We start from the raw sequence: 20,855 nt of genomic DNA, 5'->3' as shown, positions 1-20,855 counted from the left end.
TGTGCTTATACACAGAGAATAACACGTAGTCTTTAAACTAACGTCTTGTGTGCAGCTGAAACAGCATTGACCCCAGGTGTCCTCAAGCTGGGCTGTGGACAGTAGTAGATGGGAGTGTTTGGTTCTAATAACTAGTGTCTTACAAGTAGTGTGCATGCAAGAAATTTAGTTTTTTCTTTTTTTTCTTTTTACAATGTTGCATAATTCCATTTGAGCATTTCACCCACCACAGCAATTCAATCAGGTCGATGTCTGAACTTTGACTTGACCACTGCAAAACACTGATTCTTTCAGTTTTTAGTTGTTCTGCTGTAGATTTGCTGCTGGGTGTCTTGTTGCATGGACACATTTTGGACAAGGTTTAGCTTTCAGACAGGTGGCCTTACATGAGCGTTAATATTTAACATGCTAACTGATGCCTGTAGAGTCTGAAATGTAGCTCTCGGGTTTTTTTGCCATTTCACTGAACATCACATTGGGTGAATTTGTTGTGATATCCACTCGAGGGAAGATTGGCAACTATCTTTTCCACTCATGCATAATCTTTCTCATTGTAGAATAATGGACTTTAAATAGTTTAGAAAGAGCCTTAGAGCCATTCTCACCAATATTTGCTTCTTTGAGATCATTCCTTTGTCTTTTCTCCATGGCATTGTGTTAACACACACCTGGCCAGGAAACTACCTCTGCCGTTATAGAGGTGTCCACATTAGATGGTCAATTAATCAAGTGCATTTGATTAGAAGGACTTGTCTGCTACTTACCCTCTTCATTTCTAAAGAAGCAATGTACTTAGTTTTTCAGAAGACTGCATTTATATATGATTGTATGACTCATTTGAATCACTAAGGGGAAAAAAATGGCAAAGTACTGTAAGCCATTTATTTATTTTAATTTAATCAATCGCTTACTGTTAATCAATGCAGGCTGCTTTGTTACAACAGTGAAAAATAAAAATCTGGAGACGGGCAATAAACAAACTGACTTGATCAATCCATGCAACACTACTCCAGCCAGTCAGCAACAAAGGGGTGTTTGTACTTGTATGCAGGGCAGGAGGCCAGCGGGGAGAAAAGCTGACACCTTGCTTATACTGAACTCCAGGACATATTTGGAAACAATCAAAAAATAAAAGGTCAAAAGGGAAACCACTGAAAGAAACCACACTGGGATCTATGTCGGAAATGCTAATTATAATTTTACAATGGCATGCTACTGAAGAAAAAAAATCTATAAGAAACTACAAGCTTATTTTAATAAAATGTGTCATCCTCCAACCTGGATTAACAACACCGGTGCAACTGGCTGTGAGATAAGTGCTCAAGAACTGTATGCAAAGTACAACACCAAAAATTATATGTCGAAAATGACTTCACTTTCATTAAATGGGTGGCACCAAAATCGAGCAGCCCTCTACATGCCGGAACATGGAATTAAAGGAATTAAAGGAAAAAACTCAGACAAAAGAGGGGGATGAGGAAATAGTATTAATGTGCACTTGCTTTGCATTCAGAATTAATCTAAAGTTTTCCAAATATAAACAGTATTTTATAATATGCACTTTTCATATACATTTTACAAGGTTATTTTTTTCCCAAAGGTTCAGAATGAAAATGAACTGAATCCTGTCAGTTCCCAAAGAATTATATTTACCAAAAATGAGGGGGAAAAAACATCAACATGCAAACAGACTAGTGCATTTTTATAGTGCATTATTATAAAACTGAACTTGCAGTCTTTTAATATATATAAAAATCTATTCTTTACACACACACACACACACACACTGTAAGAGCAAATATGGAGACTATAAAGGAATATATACTTTGCATCGCACAAATGTGTAGGTGAACTTCTCTCACCAGTTTTACTGAGTTTGTCTCTTTATGTTCAAGGCTCTTCCTTTTCTGTCGGAATATGCTTCGTTTCAAGTGTGGATGAGTGTGGATTTTGTTAGTGTGAACATGTGCTTTAAACAGGAGCAGACAGAGACTGTCAGGGGAAAAGGGAAACTTCAATGAGAATGAATGCAATATGTGAATTCAGGTGTCTCATTGATCCATCAGGGCCTCGGAGCTTATTCAGCATCTCAATTTACCACCACCTCTCCTCACAAGACCACATCAATGTCAACCCCTCCTGTCTTTCCTCTCCTCCATTCTGCTTCTTTGCTCCTAGGCTTTCAGTTACTCGGTGAAGCCAGCCTCTCTTTCACCTACTCACTGGTTTTGATTGTCCAAGAAAAAAAATCAACTGTACTATGAATGAACTGGAGAGCAGACCGAAGATACTCTGCCATAGCCCATCAAGTACTTGAAAGGTGTTTAACATCATTTCTCTGGTTTCTACTGTTTAAACAGACATGAATACAAATTAAATGAATTAAATAAATAAAAAGAGACAGGTGTGCTGCCTGTAGATCTGGATATTTAACAAGCCTCTGTGGGTCATTTATGAACCTACCTGTTGCCTGACCTTAGTTGTGTGTTTGTGTTTGTGCACTAGGTATTAGCATGCTCTACGTGTCAGTCAGTAATGCTTTACTGCATCTAAATAATGCCTAGATTTATTCTCTGCCTGTTGAAAACTGCATTCATAATACACACTACATCATTAAATGCTATCAATATCACAAGTAAGCACAAAAGCTCTAATGAAATGTCCTAATCAACCCAGATTTGGTGACACAGTATTTAATTTACAAGTCTCCACCTAAAGTACTTGTAATCTTCACTGACTTGTTAAAAGTTAATTTTATTAATTTCTATCTCATAAATTTATATTTATAATAGAAACATTGTAAGGCTAAGGTTCAGTGAATTCAATTACATGGGTTGGTTTTTGGATATTTTTCATTAGCAATTCATAATTCATTAATTTTCAGGTACTCAGCTGCTCAACAACAGTCTTCTGACTGGTGTCGTGTTCATATGCACAACTGATCAACTGCGGCGTAAAGGAAAACCGTTCACTTCAGCAGCCTTTATGTGACAGACGGCGTCAGACACGAGCCCAGTGTGGCAGTTTGTGCTTGCATGTCTGTGTGGGTAATACTCGTGTCCCAGTGTGGGTGTGTTATTGACAGCTGTCACCTTCTCCATGAGCTGGCGAAGCTGCCTGCTGCGTGGGTCGCGGTTACACATGTTCTGGGCTGGTGCAACGACGGTACAGATACACTTCCCATCTGCGTCCTGCGCTGAACTGTAGATCTCCCAGCCCTCCTCTGGTCTTGGGTATAGAGCCTGCAGAAATACAGAGACACATATATCTTACAGGCATAAAATAAAAAATAAAATATGGTTGTTTATGTCTGCAGTTGTTTATCTGTGCTACTACCAAATTGGCTTTTCAAAATGCATGAGGGCAGACAAGATAATTTATTCTGCCAGCACGCATCAACGGTAATCTGAAAAGTGTTCCACCCTTATAAAACGTGTCTAAGACAATAAATTTATCTAATACTTAAAAGTGTTGCATAAAGCCTTTTGAAGAAAATAAAAGACTCTTTTATACATCCTATATCATGATTGGTTGAGCCTATTCTGTCACCATAAATTAGCTGCAAAGTCATAATTTCTCTATTACATTACTTTTTTCTTTGTGACTCTTTCAGAAATGAATCCTCTCCTAAGAAAATTAATGACAATTGCTCACCCCAACTATTCAAAACCATTTGCAGTTTAATTTCAGTTTTAACTGGAGATGAAGAGACTGACAGAGCTGGTAGTCACAGTAGTAAAAGACACCAGCAGGGAGAGATAGAGGATAGAAGAGTCATCTAGAAGATAATGGAGAGGGTGAAAGCTGAAATGGGTGTCGATTAAGATAAGACAAGACAGACTGGTGGAAAATACACAAATGGATGGAGAACACATTGACGTGACAAAGACAGAGCAAGAATTTTGTGGAGGATGAAGAAAGACAAAGATAAATTGGTGGAAAATGGGGATTTCAAAGAAAAGAGGAAGGAAAAGGGATCAGAACAGGCTGTACAAAAGCACAGCATCTAATAAGTTTGGACACAGAAAGGAAATGGAGCTGTTCACGATCGATAATGCAGCCCCTTACCAGTGAAGGAGGGGAGAGGCTAAAAGGATGGATGTTTCTCTCTCTGTCTAATCCAATCAAAAGCAGCGCTGTGCGCTTGCAATCACACATGTATGCATTACACAATTTACGCAAAGGTTTTTCTATTCTGATTTGCTCATTTACATTGCATCTAGCATAGCCAGCATATGACGCAAGCTGTAATAAGACAAGAAAGAGCCGTTTTGGAGATGCAATTAAGACCCATCCATATAAGAGGTCGGAAAAGTCTAGAAATAAAATGTTATGTCTCAGCTCTGTGCCTGTCTCCTGCTTTCCTCTGAGCAGTGTTATGCTGTGATCTCGTCTCCTTGGGTCGGGGGATCAGATTAAAATGTCTTGGGGGACAGGGGGACTGTGTGATTGGAGTGTAAAGTAGCAACCACCCTGCGAGCCAATGTGCTCACTGTCACATCTTGTCATTCCTGCCAATCCCTTGGCACGCCACCCCCTCTCCACTTGTTCTGTTCCCTCTTTCACTGCCTTCTTCTTCCCTTGCAGTTGCAGAAAGAGCGTATCTTAAATCTGACTTACTTTAAATCGAGGGATGGCAAACAGACTATAGCTATGTGAGAGACTTAAATATCCTGTGCCAATAGCAACAATAAAGTTCTACGCGTAATTCTTATCACATTTTCTCTTTTTCATTATATTCAATGCATATTAAATAGACTCATGAATTATTTATATGACTGCATCTAAATTTAATTAAGCTAAGTAAGGAGAAATATTCTATTCATATAGTATTAAATAGATATATTAGCTATATTTCAGGATGACTGAATTTCTACTTTCCATGTGAAAGACTCACCGTGGAACGTATTGGCACACTGGTTAAAATATCTTTACAGTATTATCAGTTTTGCTGCATATTTTCCAGTCCCTGCAGTGACTTGCACTTTTTTCTGTCACTCAGTGCCTTTCTTATCATTAGTCTTCCTTCTCCGAGGCAATCGACCATCAAAAGTCTATAATATGGTGATACAGAGGCACAATAGCCAAAGCCAGAGTTAAGACAAAAGAGCCAGTCGCCACAGCATAACCTTTCATCTTTGTCTGATGGTCTGTTTCATTCTGCCATTGCCTTGGCATGAGGGAGTTTGTATGTATGTGTGTGGGTGTGGGTGTGTTTGGTGGGGGGTGCATCTTTTTCAGCATCTACTTCCCTGCTCACGTCTCACTCACTGTCAGGTTTCTGTATGTGCTGAAGTCTGTGGCTATTCTCGCGTGTGAGAGCGGTCATCTGTGCTAAAACTTGTTCTGTCATAATGTCTATGTATATCAGTATGAGTATGCTTCAACATACAGTACTTACATACATTCTTGTGGAATAATACATACATTGTGGGATCACACTGAAATGCAACTACACATCTGATCCACACCCTCAAGATGCTATGTTTGGAAATTCCTGCAGCTGTAATGCATGCTTACTTCACAACTATAGAGTCTATGTAATGGCTGATATAATACTGTGAATGTGTGTAAAATACTAGAATGTGAAGTCACAGCTGGTTACAAGCACTTTCATTAAAACTGGTACCCTGCAGTGTGAACAGGTGGAGGTTTTCTAGATACAAACGGCAAAATCTACTTAAGCTGCTAATTCTTAAGGTGTCTGCAGTCTTCGGTAAAATAATTCTGCATATCCACACACCTAGGGCTTGTCCGCTTATGCACGAGATATTCACTTTGGGCTTAGCTAGATTTTTGCCAGTGGATGCAGAAGTGTGCATTAATTTTTCATATTGCTATCAGCTTCAAAGGGAGCCACGGTCGGTGTCGCACCAACTTTTTTTTCTTTCCCAAATGAAATCTTGCGTAGCGGGCAGTAGAAATTCAGCAAAATAAAATCAGAGGCACGTTGGGTTTCGTCAGAAAGGCATCTACTGTAAAAACTTTGCCAAATAAAACATGTGGAGCTACTTGCTGTGGCGACCCCTTGCGAGTAAGGGAGCAGCTGAAAGTAGCTTCTTTTAATATCAGAGCCATGTCAGCCTATTATCATGCTTTCTTCATTTTCCAACATGTTTAATATCACGCTGTGCTCTTCCTGTGCTTTTCCAAGCCAGAGAGCTTTCACAGCAACCAATCTTCTCTTCTGTTCATTAAAGTTTCATAAATGCTGAGCTGAAATGAAGAGCTTATTTGAATCACTTCCAGTTTCATTACCACCCACCTATCCGTTCAGCACTAACTTCACCGTTCTCATCACAGTGACAGTTTAGGGAGCAGGAGAGAAAAGGTAATTCTTAAATGCAAATGTGCCTTGTCCTTATATGCTTTGTGCCCAGACGGATCTTTATATCAGAGCTAGTGATCTCTCACATTGAACATAGCGTCATAAACTTAAATATGTTTTGGAATGTATTAATATGATATTAATATGAGGCATCTCTACAGAATGGGTCATTGACATTGGTTCATTTAAGACAGTCAAAACTATGTAGTCTAGCAAACATCTCATTAGTAATGAAAAAGGCTAATTTCTCAATATCTTCCTTTATCCATAATTATGTTCAAGATATGCAGAGTGAAAACGAGTGTGAGTAATGTTTGCATACTGTATGCAGCTCGTGTATTAGTTTGCTACACTTGAGTAGTGACGATAACATAACCTGAGCTGTCGCCGTGCTATCAGTGCGGCTATCTGGAGTACCTAAGGTTTAAAGGATGATCCTTTTCTCCCAGACACAGATGGTGGTTTCAGCAGAGGGAAGGCGTTTAGCTCCCTATACCAGAAATTTATCCATTAGATGTATGGGATGAAATAAAATATGTAATGGACAGGTTTGAAACTGTAACATGGCTGCTATGTAAAAGCCCATTAATGGCGAAGACAGCAGCAATGAAAACAACAGGAAACCACAAAGGGTTGGAGAAATTAAAAATCAATTGGGTTTGCTCACTAAAATGAAAATTACTCCTTAATATTTCTGGATTTCCCACTTTGTGCCAACTCAGAGTCTCCTCCATTTCCATGACCTCATATCAGATAGCCTGGATGCATGACGTCCCATCACCATCAGCTGCAAACATATCTTCAAACCACAAACTTCCATCCTCCCAAGGGAAAACTGATTAAAGGAGGAACTGCTTACTTTCATAAGCAGAAAAGGAGAAGTTGTGCTTTCAGAAAGGCTGACGGAGAAGAGAGAAGTGGCTCTAATTTCCTCTAGCTTGGTTTAAACGGTATTCAGTTACAATGCTGATTGACAACTTTAGGGGAATCTGTGCTGAGATAAGTGAAGATTAGATGCTTCTCCACTGTTTCCTGCTGCAGAGAAATCAGAGCTGATTCCACCAAAAAAAACTTACTAAGTTAAACCATTATCTGAGTGATTCTCTGTAGCACAAAGAAACTAAGACTGCTTGGTTTTGTTAATGATTAGCAAAGTTTAGAGGTATTATCCAATTAGACATTTGAGCTGGTGGTATCACTGCTGATTTGCAGGATGGACTTCCTCTGGCGTTTCATTAAACCAACCCTGGAGCTTGCTGCTGTAAAGCCAGAGTTAAATGAGATCATAAATCTACAGCTCCCTACTTTATGAGCATGACGGGAAGTCTATTATAACTTTCATAAGCAGCAGGCAGAAGGGGCAAACAGGCAGAGGCAGGCACAAGTTGTGAGATATGGAAGAGAGCTGACCACTACACTGTGAACTGTCAACACGGCTGAGAAATTGCAACACTACCGAGGATGGACAGGTTAAGAAGAGGAGGAGAGGTCGAGCTGTACACGGAGAAAGACAGAAGACATAGAAGAAGATGAAATCTAGACGTCATTGAGAAGGGGAATTCTTATTCAGGAAATAAAATATGAAGTTCTACCTAAATAATCTTTTTCTTTCCTTCATTGTCATCCAGCAGTGCCAGCTTTCATAAAAAATGCTTTACTTTCCTTTCCTCTCTGTCAGCAGAATGATGCTTTATGCCAGGCATTAACATCCATCAGTACTTGTCCCCAAAAAACTAGACATCTGTCTCTGTTGCACAGTGTTCGATTTTATCTATATTATACCCAAACAATCGGTTCTCATTTTCAGATTTGCCAGTTATTGCTATAATTGAGTGTATATAGATAAACATGTCAATGCACACATTCACTCTTCAAATGAACAATCAGTAAATCCCTAATGCCAAAGCCAGCTGCTGGGCTTTAAAATAATAAAGACACCAAGTGAAGTCCCAGGTCTCCTCTGCTCCCAAGGAAAGTGATTAACACAATCAGCTCAGCATGGTTGCCAGTCAATAATTTGAGTCATAAACTCATCATGGCCCTGTCCCTACTGCCTCATTTTGGCTCCCTACTGCCTTTCTCTCCGTCTTTCTCCATCACCCTCATGACTGCCGCCTTTCTCAGTGGCGTCCTGCTCGCTTTCCATCTGCACCCACAACCCGTTCCAATCCACCTCACACTTGAGTGACAGTGGGGGTGGGCATATGCATCAAGTGTTTTTTGAAGAGGGGGGGTTCTTGGAGAGGTTAAAGAAAATGACACTCGCTGGCACTCGGCATGAGTGCGCAACTGCAACTCTACACTTTTTCCAGCCAGCGCCGTGCCAGGTGCCGTAGTGAAAAGCATTTGGATTCTGCTCTTCTGTTGCAGCGATGCAAGATAGCTCTATCATGTCTGGTGCTAAACACAGGCAAGAGAGTGCCAGGGTGGCTTATGTGAGAAAACACTGTGTAAACTGTTATAACACAGTTAGTGTTTCATTGGTAGAAATATGGATTACAGAATTGCTTTTGAAAAATGGAGGAATTGCAACAGGCGTGAGTCCTGCAGGGTGGAATTATACTCTTATAATGACAAATGAACCATGTCAAAACCCTGATTCCCTTTTCTGGGATCAATGCTTTATGCTAGACGATCACATAATTAATTAAAGTTTAAAACAATTGAAAATGATCTTTTATAGATTGGCTGAGCTTGTCGCTGTTCCCACTGCATCCCATTAACCTGACGTTAGATTACACTTGTCAGAATCCCAACTGAGATAAATTTAATCGAAAGCAGCACAATGAATGTAAAAAATAAAGTGTGCAAATAAAAGCCTGCAGTCGTATTTAATTTTTAATCCATAGCTGAGAATCAATTTTTACAATACACTTTATTGGATTCCGCAGTGGAAGTGATAAAGTTTACGGTCTCACATCCTGACAGAGGCTGCGTGACCCCAATCAGTTTCTGTGTCCTGCCTCTTTGTACACTGACGTTTGTTGTTCCATTCTCTCCTCTGATGGTGAGAATATTTTATTCAGACTTCTTCCTCACAGCTTTCTTAATTTAGATATCAAAGGGAGCGTCACCACATGCATACACATCCAGGCACCCTGCTGCAGTTTTATTGAGAGGAACCTATCTATGCCAGTCTTGTGCACACATACATGTATTTATTTATTTATTTTTATCTATAATGAGACAGTTATCCTTGACTTATGCTGTGTTCACTGAAAGTGTTGAGAGATTCAGTGATTATTATTATTATGTAGAAAAGCAAGCATTTTTCATCTCAACAGATTTTCAGCTTTAACTTAGAGCACAGCAGGGTTCGATTCATGGACAAGCCTTTTTTTATTATGTGTCTCGCACTGTGAATGTGTCCTTTTATTTCTATAACTAAGGACAGACAGCTCTTTTTTTTTTTCAACGACAGTTTTTGTAGGTTGAACATACTAAGCTGAAGAACGCCAAACTGCATTAGAGACTTGGTGTATCTTGTGTCTCACAATTTATAGCAGGTAATGTTTGAATTGCAGTAGTTGTTTATGGTAATTACTCTTTTTGGAAGGCAAATTTGGAAGTCTCATTATTTCTCCTAAACCTCTGCCCGAGATAATAAGTGCTCTCCTTGACACTGTTTTCAGCTTTGAACATCGTGCTACTTCTTTTACTTGAGTAGCACTTGTCACTTGTTTGTCTTGCGGTCAGACAGAGAAGATATATATGCTATACTAAGAAATTAAAACTCATTTTTAATCCATGCCTTTATGTCTCATTGACCAGAACTTGATAAATAATTGGAAAAAAGTGCAGAAATTTATCAGATATACCCCTGGTATCTGCTGTGTGTCCACACAGCACTTTAAGAACATTTCTTTTTAAATGTATAACACTCTTTATAGATGAATAAATCATTTTGCTATCATAATAAAAAAGATGATTTAGTGTGTACACTCTGTCTGGCAGGTTTATAGCTTTAACTTGTCTTAGCAATTCTTTATAGCCACGCTTCTTCTGTGTAAGTGTTTCCAGGGTCTCGTCTGCTCATTAAGGAACATGGTTCTGCACTACACAGATGTGTACAAGCACCCAGGCAGTGTTGTGCTCAGTGCCATCACAGAAAGGCCCACATGAATTCAGTCAGCTGTGTTCTTGGGTCAGCTGGTTAGAAGACAGGCACAGAAAGCAAGTGAAGCAGACTTGGAAAATAGCTCTGAGCTTAGAGAATATGCAATGCAGCATGCATGGGTGCCAGGGTGGAAAGCAGGCAGGCAACAGCTACTGGCATGTTAGCACCAGAGTGTCACAAGACCACAGCTATATTGTCTTTGATTCAAACTCTAAACAATTTGTGAGTCATGACTGCTTCTAAGATCATCACAGGCAAAAGTCTCATTAATAGTGACGGGACTTTGAAGCAAGGTTTTACATTAAAGTTTTATTTGCTGCCATTGTTTATGAGCGGAGATTATCCCTGTCTCAAAGAGAAGACATTTCCCATCACAACAGACTGTTACACAGTAATAATTTGTGGCACCATCAAACGGGCTCATCAGTTTTGTTAAAACTTTGATGAAATGAACTTCAGTAGCAACATTTTTCCTCCTTTGGCAGTGAATTAGGGCTGCCTCAAAGAAAATATCCACTCATGACTATTTATTGTATTTTATTGTATCCAGTCTTTTGAAATGCAAATGATTAAGCTTCTGATCTCAAATCTTGTTTGGAAAGAGTTTATTGAAAATAAACATGGCGATGTTTATTTTTATCCCATCTGATCCTGAGCAGAATGAGTTGGTATAGAGAAGAAATCAGCGATTAACTAAGCCATAACCTCTAAGGAAAACTGGAATAATAGAATAATATAAAAGACTTATAATCCAAACATTTCTTACCTTGAGTTCTGCTCTAAATTACCCGACATATGCGCAAGTTGTTTGAAAGATTAACAGTTTGAAGCAATTTTCCAGGTGCTTGACATTTTCAAAAAAAGATATTACTGTCTGAAAGTGTTCTTTAAAGGGGAAACATTTCCACTGGCACACCACTGCTACATTAGGAAGACATAAAGTGGTAGATTTATGTTTTAACAAGCCACTTTACATCCTAAAACTCTTCTTACCACAGATGGACCTTCACCCCTGAGACAAGAATGTCTAAACATTCCATGTGTACATGTCTGAACACACAAACACTGTCATGCACAATATGCATGCGAAACCACACATCCAGATGGTCACAGACCTCTTGGGACTTTCAATTTCATTCTGTCTTTTTGAACAGACCAGAACATTTACTTAATGGGTAAGCTGCCATAGAAAGACACTCAGGATAGAGGAAAAGCGATCACTTACTGCAGATGATCCGGAAAATATTACATTCATTTCTTTCTTTCTGTTTTTGTTTGTTCCCTGTCTGTCTCATTGTCTGTGTTACCTCATGAGAAAGAGAGTACAACATTATGGAAGCATTAACCACTAAAAAATATTCAAAATAAATAAATAAACTGCTGTTTTATTTATAAAACACCTTAATTGCCCTTATGACCTTTCAGGATGAGGCCAGTGTTTAATTTGAGGCGATAACAATCTAAAATGCTTAAAGATAGACATAGCAAGGGAGGAATAAGACATACTCAAAGCTGTAAAACTGTATTAACCTCTCGGTGTTCCTCATCACCTCCTTCCCACCCTGGAGGTGACTGACAGATAGGATCAGCCTGAGCATCAGTCAGGACAGCTCTCTACCTCCTGTCACCCTGGCAAAAACATATGGTCTCCTGCAAACATCCACACTTAGACTGTCCGCCACTCACCATCACTCACAATCACAAGCCAACAATTCTGCATCCTTATACTTATGACTCTCCCACAAACATATGCATCATTCATGCTTCACTGAAACCTTGTTCTCACATGCGTATCTGTCTCCATCGTCTCTCTGTTAACACAACGTGGGCTCTTTTATTCTTACTCGCGTCTTCACACGTCTCTCTGAAACCTCTCTTCTGCTTCTTCACTTTCTCCCTCTGTCTGCTGCTGTGTCACTCTCTTTAATCTGTCACATTCTCGCTTTCTTTCTCACATTCACAACAGCATGCTCAAACAAAAACACTGCACACGCACTTGCAAATAAGCAAAAAGAATTGATACGCACGCTGACAATCCTTTCTGATGTGCCCCCTCTGGAGATGGTGGTTCCGTTGAGTCCCACCAGAGAGGGCAGAGTCTGAGACATCCAGTTGGTCACCATGGCCATGGTGCTGAGAACTGCCCCGATCTTTAGCATAGGAACGCTCATGTTTGCTTCCTGTGGGGCCCTGGCACAAATGGCCCAACAGCCAGCCCTGCCCTGCCCTTCCCTAGACCTCAGCTCCAGTCAACCCCACTCTGCCTCAGACAACCTAGCCAGGGAACCAGCCAGTCAGCTTGTGCCTGAGCCTGAGCAGCAGCAGCACCCCCCACAGCTGGTACAGCACAATTACTAGACCCACACACCACTGTTTCAGTCAAAGGGATGGGCAGAGGCTGGTTAGAGGAGAGCAGCTCACATCCAAAAGCACCACACTGGAGCCTTCCCTCTCAGAGTGACTGCCTTAGCTTCACCCTCTCCCTCCCTCCCCCACATTCTCGCTCTCATCTCTCTCTCCCTCTCTTTCCACCTCTCTCACTTCCTTACTCTTCTCTTAGCTCTCTCCCTCTCTCTCCCCTCCTCTCTTCCTCAAGATGCAGAGCTCCGCATTGGCTGCCTCTCCGTCTCATCCCCTCCCAATCAGCCCTTCCTCTGTTCTTTCCAGCCCTGTTTTGCATGCATGTATCCATTCTTTTTCCTTCCCCTCTCGTTCGCTGACATTTGCCTGTTCTTTTATGACTCACATCTTGATGTGTGCGCGCGTGCACTTATTTCTTAAGCAGAGAGATCTGAGACTGATTTCATAGGACTGATCTGTGCTCTATGTTAAGTGACATGTGAATGCCCAGGGCAACTGAGTGCAATGTTAGGCACAGGAGACCATCCTGCAGTTTCATCATCGTGTTTGTACTAAAGACAGGACTGAGAATGTAGACCGGTGGGTGTTTAGATTAAAAGGTTGGCTAAGGGCTCATCAGTGAATATGGGCAGGTGGTTTGGCAAAGTGGGAGACATGATGTGGGAGAGATGCAGGTGCTCCAACCCACGGCTGCTTCTGACAGCTCATCTTTCATTCTGCTTCATGACATATCCTAAATTAGCCTGTAGCTTGTACTTTTAAAGAATCAATGTCGGAGTGATAAGAAAAGTATCTAATGACACTAACTTCTTGATGCTCACTGTGTTAATTTACTCTGATGTTACGTCGTGTAATTGCAAACATCTGCAAGAGGACTGCTTTTTTTTCCAACTTGGAATTTTGGCTTAAAGTTATAATAAACCTGCGTTTTCTCACTCATCCTGGTGCTGTGAGATGACCTGCTGAAAAAATGATGCTTAGATTACTTTTCAAGTAGCAGAGTTTTATTGTTGTGATCAAACAGAAGGTAAATCAGTATCAGATAGCTTACCAACTGTTTCTGTCTCATTTTACTGTCATTTCCCTTGGTGAAAGTCTGGTTTGAGCCTGTGTCAGGCCAGACATCCAGCATGTTCTGAAGTCTAGACCGATTTCGTGGAAACATTTTGTCTTTGAGATCATAGCTGCTTGAATTTTCCGCTCACCTCTACAATGGACCAGATGGAGCGGTATGAAAATTGAACCATGTCTCAAGCCTCTGCTCACAGCAATTACTGGAAAGTTATTTGACGACTGGCCGTGTCATTTTATGCCCTAAATGATGACAGAATGGCTTGCTCAGGCAAAACGGCCAGGTCATCCCCTTTTCTTGCCTTCTTCCTGGTCTGCTGACTTATTCATTTTGTCTGCCATGGCTGGGCTCCCTTTCTCAAGCAGTCACATTGGATGAATGATATGGGCTCTTCTGTGTAGGGTGTACAGTGAAGTGATAATCAGAAGAGACAGCTTTCTGAGCCCCATCCAAAACACGTCAGCCATCCTCAACTCACCTGCTATTGCCTAAGTCGTGCTTGTTTGTGCCCTACATGTGGCAACACTGACCCCTTGTGGTAGCCAGTGGAATTGTAAACAAGAGCCGTCAACATACAGCAGGTGATGGCCACTGCCTGTCGTTGTTATTGAGCAACACGGAATTTGTTGGCAGGTAGCTGTCACCTTATGAAAATTCTTCAAGGAGATATGAGGGTGAATGTGGCAGCACTGTTTAGAGTCACACTTTTCCATGTCTAACAGAGGTTTTAGTGAGAAAGGTAAAATGTAATGTGCATGATAGCACACGCACGCATTCACACGTGACCGCGCGCACATACACCTACATGCTTTCACCTGTTTCTTAAAAAGGTTATTCTAATGGAGCCCACGGGCATTTTAAAAATATACTCTTGTATTCATCTTTCATTATTAAATTAATAATATAACAGTTTGCTTCTTTTATGTTTTCTAACAAACCAGTTATATCTGTATATTTATCTCTGGATTATAATGTGCATATACAGGTCTCTAATGTAATTATATTTTTTAGAGCTGAGTCTTTTTGATTAGTTTCATTTTATTTCAGAAGGTTTTGTTCACATATGGAGGTTGAGGGAAGCAATATTTTACAAATTCCCTTACTGTTTGCTTCCTTGAACACATCATCTGTAAAGCATGCAGTATTGATCATATTCACAGGGTGGCAGCAAAGATTTAAGTATAGATACAGACATCTCTTGAGTCTTTATTCCGTAATCAAATGAGCCAATCTTCTCAGGTTTCTCAAAGAAAAGCTGGTAACAAAGAAAGATGCCTGAGCGAAAAGGAAATTTAGGATGATGCTTAATATAGATATAGATATAGAGATCAAACATTCAATGTGCAGATGTGGCAACTAGAAGAAGTAAAATATATTTCACTTTGATTCGAAGAAAAAATCTATTTATTTGTTTTGTTCTTATTTTGTTTTTGCTTGTTTTTTTTTGTTTGTTTTCTTTTTGTTTTTTTGTTTTTTTGTGGCTCCAATTTGTGCAGTTTGGCTGCTGAATAAGAGTTCAATAATGCATTATGCAATAGCAAGATAGCACAGAAAATGCTGAGAAAGTAAAAACACACACATTACTCTACACTTCCAAGGATGTTTTGACAGATTGCTGTTCCTAGCCCCTACTCAACAATTTCCATCATCAGAAAGACTGGCATCATGCCAATCTAAAGTAAAAACAAACTCTTATCCCCTCCTGTGAATGAAAATAAGGCAATACAGCTTCCGTTTTTCCACTATGTCATACTCAAAATTTCACAAAACATAAAAGGACATACACAGATAAAAGTAGTTATAATTTGTCTTTTTTTTTAAATCACAGACGCATCTTTGCATCAAGCTCAAGCTCTGAACTTTCTATTTTCAGATCTCAAAATAAACCAAATTGGTATCATTTAGGTCAGTTCAAAGAAAACTGTTATTTCCATCAGCTGTAATTTATATTTGGCAGCATGGCTCTCGTCTGCAACCAGCAGAATGAGAAATGTGGCATTAGGTACGTCAGATATGCCATAAAAGTTGGAGCTGTGGTGGTGGGTGGGCTGCAGAGTGGCCTGCAAATGCAGTAATGGTGAGAAGGCTAAAGCAACCTAAAGACCATGTCCTTTCTGAGATTTGCCAATTAGATGAGTAGAAGGGTATCAACTGAGCCTTCCGCTGGTGTAGGCTGACACAGGTCTATGGCTGAGCTGGATTTAATGGCCTGCCTGAACTATTGCTATGCTCAATTAAATAAAATGACCAGAGTTTTGATATAACCATCTACAGTCAGCAGCCATGAAGTATTCTGTACTAGTTATGTACTGCTCCAGCAATTAAACAGAGCCCCAGACATTGTCATATAATGTTCTCAGAAGTAATAGTCCAAATAGGTCAAACTAGCCAAAAAATAGTGTAGTCCTGTAAGGTTATTGTGATGGCTGCTTTGGTGTGCAGAACGGTACGACTGAAGTAGATTTGATATACATAACCTCAAACAGAGAAATGATTCATTCTAAGGAGCATATTTTTTTAGATGAAAGATTATGGCTGAATAAAAATGCATCAAGTTTCACATGGGAGGAGTTTTCTTAGCCCTCTATTTTCTACTAGCAGTGTACACAATTATGTATTCTTCAGTCTGATTTTTTTAGTGCCAGTAACAAAACCACATTGATTCCGTGCCTGCTAATTGTGCTGGTTAACAATATTGAAGGAGGCTCATGTAAGATCCAGCCTCATATCTTTTCCCCGACGTTTGACTTTTGCACATTTATCTTGCTTTTTGAAGCATCACTCAATCAAAGTCCGCTGCTGATAAGTGGTGCTTTAGCGGTTGCTGTATAGATCATGTTTCCACTGAGCTCTTTAAAATTCCTTTCACAGACTATGGGTCATATGCCATCTTTTGTGACTAGATGGACTAAATAAATGATGGCAAAAATGGGCGATGAGGACAATCTGTTATACTTCAAAGAATTCCAGCCTCTGCCAATCAACTGTCTAATCACAAAGTCTGTTGGCGGAACAAGCTTTTATTAAATATTAGCCAGAGAGGAAGTCAGCCATTTAACCTGTATTAATTTAATCCTTTTTGATTAATTTTCACTGCCATTCCATTCCATATCATTTTGACTCGAATAATTGGCCAGCATAATTTTCTGCATAACTCTGCTGTGTCATTGTCTGCAGTTTTTTGTCCCTCCCTTTTGTACTTCTTCACTGTAAATGTTATATAGCCTCTAAGAACCCTCACTGTCTCCCTTTTGTTTCTCTTTGCTTTTTGGGCAATGAGAAAAGATGCACATGATGTTTAACTCTTGTTCTGGCAATACATACATTACTGTGGAGGGATGCATGTTGCGAAGCTTTGCAGCACAGTCACACCAACATGGCCTTGTGTTGTTATTATAAACATCTAAAAAAAAGGCCATTCTGCTCTTGCCTGTGGGTGTGGATATAAAGGGCATTTTTAATCAGTTCAAATGGTGAAGCTGCCCTCCAACTACAGAAATGGAAACACTTGTGCACACCCATGGGTGGCAGTAGAGCGCTACAAAGTCCAGAGGCTATAGGGACAAGCTTTGGGTGAGACTACAATACTAGGGAACAGAAAGCACCAAGCACAAGCAACATTGTCACCAAGCATAAATACACAGCCAGCTACAGATTCACAGCTAAAACACAGAACCAAATTACACCTCAGCTAATTACACAGACCTCTATCATCATGATGCAGAACTGTTATGACTGAAGTAGCAAGGCTTCGCAGAAATAAAGCCCCCGCCTGAGCGCTGAACGATAGCGGAGTCATCAGGCTCTAAGAATACTGGCTATTTTTCTGAGTCATAATTCATTAATTAGCTGATGGACACGGAGGCCCACTTCCTTCTAAATGTATCAAGATCAAAATCAGCTTAAACAAAGTGTGACCTCATTACCATGGCAACTATTTAAATCCCGTAAATAGGTTGTACCCCAAGGTTCAGGCCAACAGACACACTGGTATTTGCAACATGGAATGATTAATCTATTAATTGCTCCTGCAGGCCTCTGATTAAGGAAATTCATCTGGCGTTTTACATTTTACAGTAGTGACAGAGACCATGTGAGGACTGTATACACAATTCAAGACTTGCGTGCATAAAGTACAGAGGACACGCCCTTTTCTGAAGAATATGGTCAATAATTCAAGTAGTGAACAATCATCTGACCGCAGAGATGACTGACGATGATGAGTATGAATAATGACAGGATATATGACGCTTGCATTCAGACCTTGCATGGGAGTCTGTTAATCTTGAACTTGCATCAGGGTAACTTTTAAGCTTAATTAATCTGATGACAATTAGGTAACCTTAGGTACATACTGCCCGTGAGAGCTACAGTACAGCCCATTTGTTATGTTCCTCCTACGTTTCGATTTAAGTGTGGGTGTGTTCACATATGCATGCCGAGTTTTGCCTGTGTATGTCAAGGCTTTTTCACATTTGTGTCCACTTCCATGAGCAACAGCACTTTTTCTCCACTGAGCTGTGAATTTTTCTGCATTACCCTTTTATGGTGCTTGCGTGACAGTCCTGGTTAAGCTGTGCAATGCGGGTTAAAGTAAAATAAAACAAGGAACGTGACAGCATTAGCGTCAGGCTAAAAGCGCTTAGCTAAAATAAAAGTCATGAACAGGTGAGAATTTGTTCTTCTCACCTGTGGTGTAGGAATATGTAGTAAAGGAAATTAATTTGGTTAGTGTGTCTGCATGGCTATATTGACACCAACACAATACCTTACTGCTGAGCTTATTTACTGTCTTTACAATATAGCCCATAAATCCCATCTAATCAAATCACAATGAAAGCAAGAAGATCCATCCACAGACAAAGCAAGACTGAAGATTGAATACACATATCAGGCTCCTGAACCTCTAATATTCTCGACTGAGCTCACAGAATGGTCAAACTTACAGTAAGATTTCAAGAACTATTGTGCAGAGAGTGAGTAAAGCATTTAAATCCAAGCCAAACTCGCAGACAGTATTTCTCTTTTACCCAGCACACATGACATGAAAAAAAAACAATCTTGTATAATATACCGGGTAGCTTTCTGAATATACTGCTGGAACATGCATTCAAATTTATTCACAGAAGAACTGATTGCTCCTGATTGCTCCCTTGATTACAATCCTAACTGTCTATGGGGGGTTGTACAGTATTATTTGTAGGATACGATAAGCTGTATGTGTTTGGTTGAATCTTAGATAGCTCAATCAGGCACAAGCAGGGTGCCACATTTTGCTTTGGGCTTGGAAAAAGAAAAGCCTTGATCAAACCAATACACAAGGACTACATGTGGCAATCAGCAGCAATGCATTCTGCAGCCCAGCATGGCTCTATGTTCTGCTCCTTCTCGTGCCCTCATCACCAGCTGAATGTGACTCAGTGCAGCCCTTCCTGAGGCTTGATACGCCCAGTTAAATTGCCCCCCTCCCCACCCAGACACACACACAGAGCCACTGCACATATGTAGATGCGTGCAGACATGCATTGACACTTACAGATACTGTAATACTGTAGTCATTTTCTGGATATGTGACCTGTTTACCAATGTCCCACACACCAGACCAACAGCAGAGCCCATGCCACATATTGACCTTTTCTCCCAGCTAATCATTGATTCTCTGTAACATAGCGAAAGCTATTACTGTAAATGGAGTAATTACTGACAGCAATTTGGAAGTCTTCTTCACAACAGAAAGGTAACAAAAGCTCAAAGAAATCCTCCTAATTGAGACAGCCCCCCCATAGCTACCTGCCTCTTCAAAACAGCCTTTACTGAACTTACAAAATGATTTTTTTCATCCAGATTTTAACTTGTCTTATTCCGAGTGTTAGAAACCCTCAGATATTGAATCACTTTAAGACATTTCAGTTGATAAAATACATGTAATTGACATAACATTTACAAATCTCTATATACAATTTTGCTGTTTAGTCTTAAGAGCATTTTCAAATCTGCTTTAGCATGCAGCATAAGTGCTATTCCACCATCTTATCACTTTACTTTCAAACTGCTTTGTTTCATTAATGTTCTGTTCATGTGTGTTTGCAGTAGAGCTGGTAGCTATTCTTAGATAGCATGTATCTAGTACCTTGTTAGATGACCAAAGAGACAGCCAGTGGACAAAGTGGCTGTGTTTGGTCTTTGTCTGAGTCATTGTTTACAAATGTCACCAAGTCACAAAGTGAAGGTATCACAGTGATTAGCTAAGCACAGTGGTCGGTTACACAAAAGGAAAGTAAGCCAAAGATAATCTGGAAACAGACAAAAAGGTTATAAAGGAAACTGTGATGCTAATAAGAGGCAGAGAGAAAGACAGCAAGACAGGGAGAAGGGTGTAAGATGTATTTTGAAGCTCCCTGAGGTAATGAATTTACATCTTTGTCGGTTTTCTGCCATGTCTGCAACAGTGAAACTAACAGGACCAGAGAGGAGTGGTGAGGTCTTGCCAATTGTACTTTGGTTTGCTGAGAGATTGCAACAGTCAGATACTAAAAAAAGAAAAAAACATGCTTGACATAGACAAGGAGCAAACAATGACCAGAACCTAACAGCTATGTACCGTATATTAGTAATTAAGGGACAGAACCAGCCTGCAGTCTTGTGTCCAACCTCTTTGTCAGAGCTCACATTGAAGCCTCCATTTGTATCCTCTGTCTTCAGGTCATTAATGCTCACAGAAGCTGTAACATTTAATTAGGGAGACATTATTAGTACAACACAGGCCCAGTGTGCAGCAGAGAGAAATCCCCAAACAGCCCCTAACTGAATATTACATTTACAGCCACATGGAATTATGAGGGTAAAGGTTAGCAGAAACTTGTAGATAAACAAATTAGCTTGTCACTTTATACTTTTTTGAGTTGGGAAGAAAAAGCCTGAAAAAAAAGGCTTATTAGAATAAACAGTCCTGTAATAGCCTGTGTTCTTCCTTTGCC

The 20,855-nt window shown here is 40.1% G+C and overlaps 1 protein-coding gene across 2 annotated transcripts in view; it reads right to left on the bottom strand.

Moving 5' to 3' along the window:
• Positions 1–20,855, bottom strand: part of olfm2a (olfactomedin 2a) — a 40,746-nt gene that overhangs the window by 8,907 nt on the left and 10,984 nt on the right. The window contains exons 1-2 of one of the 2 annotated variants that reach the window (XM_085271565.1): positions 12,473–12,904; positions 3,093–3,242 (exon numbers count right to left, since the gene is read on the bottom strand). In XM_085271565.1, the coding sequence (XP_085127691.1) occupies positions 3,093–3,242; positions 12,473–12,616 (294 nt within the window). In that variant the 5' untranslated portion in view covers positions 12,617–12,904. Of the gene's footprint in view, positions 1–3,092; positions 3,243–12,472; positions 12,905–20,855 lie in introns of those variants that run through there. The other variant, XM_085271566.1, reaches the window with a different exon arrangement.

Source organism: Mchenga conophoros, linkage group LG4 (assembly GCF_057382185.1).
Source record: "Mchenga conophoros isolate Kocher_MC1m ecotype Shallow Benthic linkage group LG4, M_conophoros_male_GT1.1, whole genome shotgun sequence".
Taxonomy (NCBI): domain Eukaryota; kingdom Metazoa; phylum Chordata; class Actinopteri; order Cichliformes; family Cichlidae; genus Mchenga; species Mchenga conophoros.
The sequence above is the reverse complement of the archived record's forward strand: the minus strand, read 5'-3'. Positions and strand labels throughout refer to the sequence as shown.